The 1,564-nt window shown below is 55.0% G+C and overlaps 1 protein-coding gene across 1 annotated transcript; it reads right to left on the bottom strand.

Annotated features, from left to right (window-relative positions):
* Positions 1-617: 617 nt before the first annotated feature.
* Positions 618-1,247, bottom strand: LOC142588616 (uncharacterized). The gene has a single exon (XM_075700451.1). It carries the CDS (start codon positions 1,245-1,247, stop codon positions 618-620), a length of 630 nt encoding a protein of 209 aa, XP_075556566.1.
* Between the last annotated feature and the right edge of the window lie 317 nt (positions 1,248-1,564).

The following is a 1,564-nucleotide window of genomic DNA, read 5'->3' as shown; positions in this document are numbered from 1 at the left end:
ATACGCTTGTCCGAGGTCTAGACTTGAAAACTTCGAGCAACCAGCCAGCCTGGCAAACAGCTGCTCTGGTGTCTGCAGAGGATACGTCTCGAACTACGCTACACGATTGACTGCGCCCTTGCAGTCCTGCAGATCCGTGTCGATCCATCTTTTTTGACAACTGCAATGACGGGTGTTGCCCACTTCGAGTGTCGTACAGGCTGGAAAATGCCTTGGCTTACCAACCTGTCCAGTGCTTCGTCGACCTTCGGTCTCATTGCAAACGGTACTTGACGTGGCTTTAGAAATCGCGGCGGAGCTGCAAGGGTCACCTCTATGCCTACAGGAGGCCCTTTACTTGTCTGAAGTCGAGAGTCACAGACTGAAGAATACTTCTTGAGCAAGGCCGTCGTTGCCCTACTGTCAGTTCTACTCGGCTCGCGCACACTGTGAACGCCACTCAGACTTACTCCCAAGGACTTGAACCAGTCCCGACCCACAAGTCCGATACTAGCACCCTTAACCACCACCAATCGCAGGCGATGTTCCTGCGCCTTAAATTCCACCGTCACGGCCAGTTCACCCAATACTCGTAGTTCCTTGTTATTGTAAGCTCGGAGATGAAGACTACTTGGGCGCTACGCCCTTTTCGATAGTCGCAGCTTCCGCATAGTCCGGTCGTTGATGACTGAACAAATTGCACCCGAGTCCACCTCCATCTCTAGGGGACTTCCGTTGACGCACACCTCCACTCTGACGGCTGGCTCCTCACCAGACAGCACGAACACGTCGTATACGTCCGACGCAGCATTCTTGTGGCGGCCTCCATTGGCCCATTTTCTGTTCGGAGAGTTGGGTTCAGCCGAAGCGCGAGCTGCAGCCTTCTTCCTGCATGCTCTTACTATGGGTCCTCGTTGCTTGCAGAAGTGGCACGGCACATTATTGAACGGGAAACTGCTTGGCGAATGCGCACCCTTGCAGCGGAAACATTCGCTTGTGCTCAGAGGCGAACCAGCCTGCTTCTGGGTACCCTCCTTGGCTGTCACTGGTGTAGAGACCTTCGTAACACATGGGTCGAAACGATTCCCGCTCACGCTACCAACTTCAGACGATGTGGCAGTGCCACGAATTCGCTCGGTCTGTCGCTGCGCAGATTCCATTGCAATGACTTTCTCCCGAGCTGTCGCAAACGTAAGCTCCAGATCCGCCAGCAACCGACGCTGAAGAGTCTGGCTTCGCACACCGCACACCAGCCGGTCGCGCAACATGTCGTCAAGCTGCGCACCGAAACCGCAATGTTCCGAGAGACGTCGCAGTTCTGCGATGTAGTCAGCACTTGACTCACCGGGTTGCTGCTGACGCGTGCCAAACTTGAAACGCTGTACTGTCACAGACGGTCACGGCGAGAAGCGGTTTGAGAGAGGCCTGACGATCTCATCGTAGGCCACCGCCGACGGCGCATCCGGATAACAAAGGGAGCGAACGATGGCATACGTTGCTGGGCTGCAAACGCTGCAGAGCGTTGCTCACTTCTCGTTACTGTCGATGTCGTTTGCTTGAAAGAAAAATTCGAGGCCCTCCAACT

Source organism: Dermacentor variabilis, chromosome 7, assembly GCF_050947875.1.
Source record: "Dermacentor variabilis isolate Ectoservices chromosome 7, ASM5094787v1, whole genome shotgun sequence".
NCBI lineage: Eukaryota > Metazoa > Arthropoda > Arachnida > Ixodida > Ixodidae > Dermacentor > Dermacentor variabilis.
Note: the sequence above shows the minus strand (reverse complement) of the source record. Positions and strands in the feature narration are given on the sequence as shown.

What these genes read in the sequence shown, in the direction of transcription:
- LOC142588616 (XM_075700451.1), bottom strand. Translation starts at nt 1,247, where the DNA reads ATGTTGCGCGACCGGCTGGTGTGCGGTGTGCGAAGCCAGACTCTTCAG.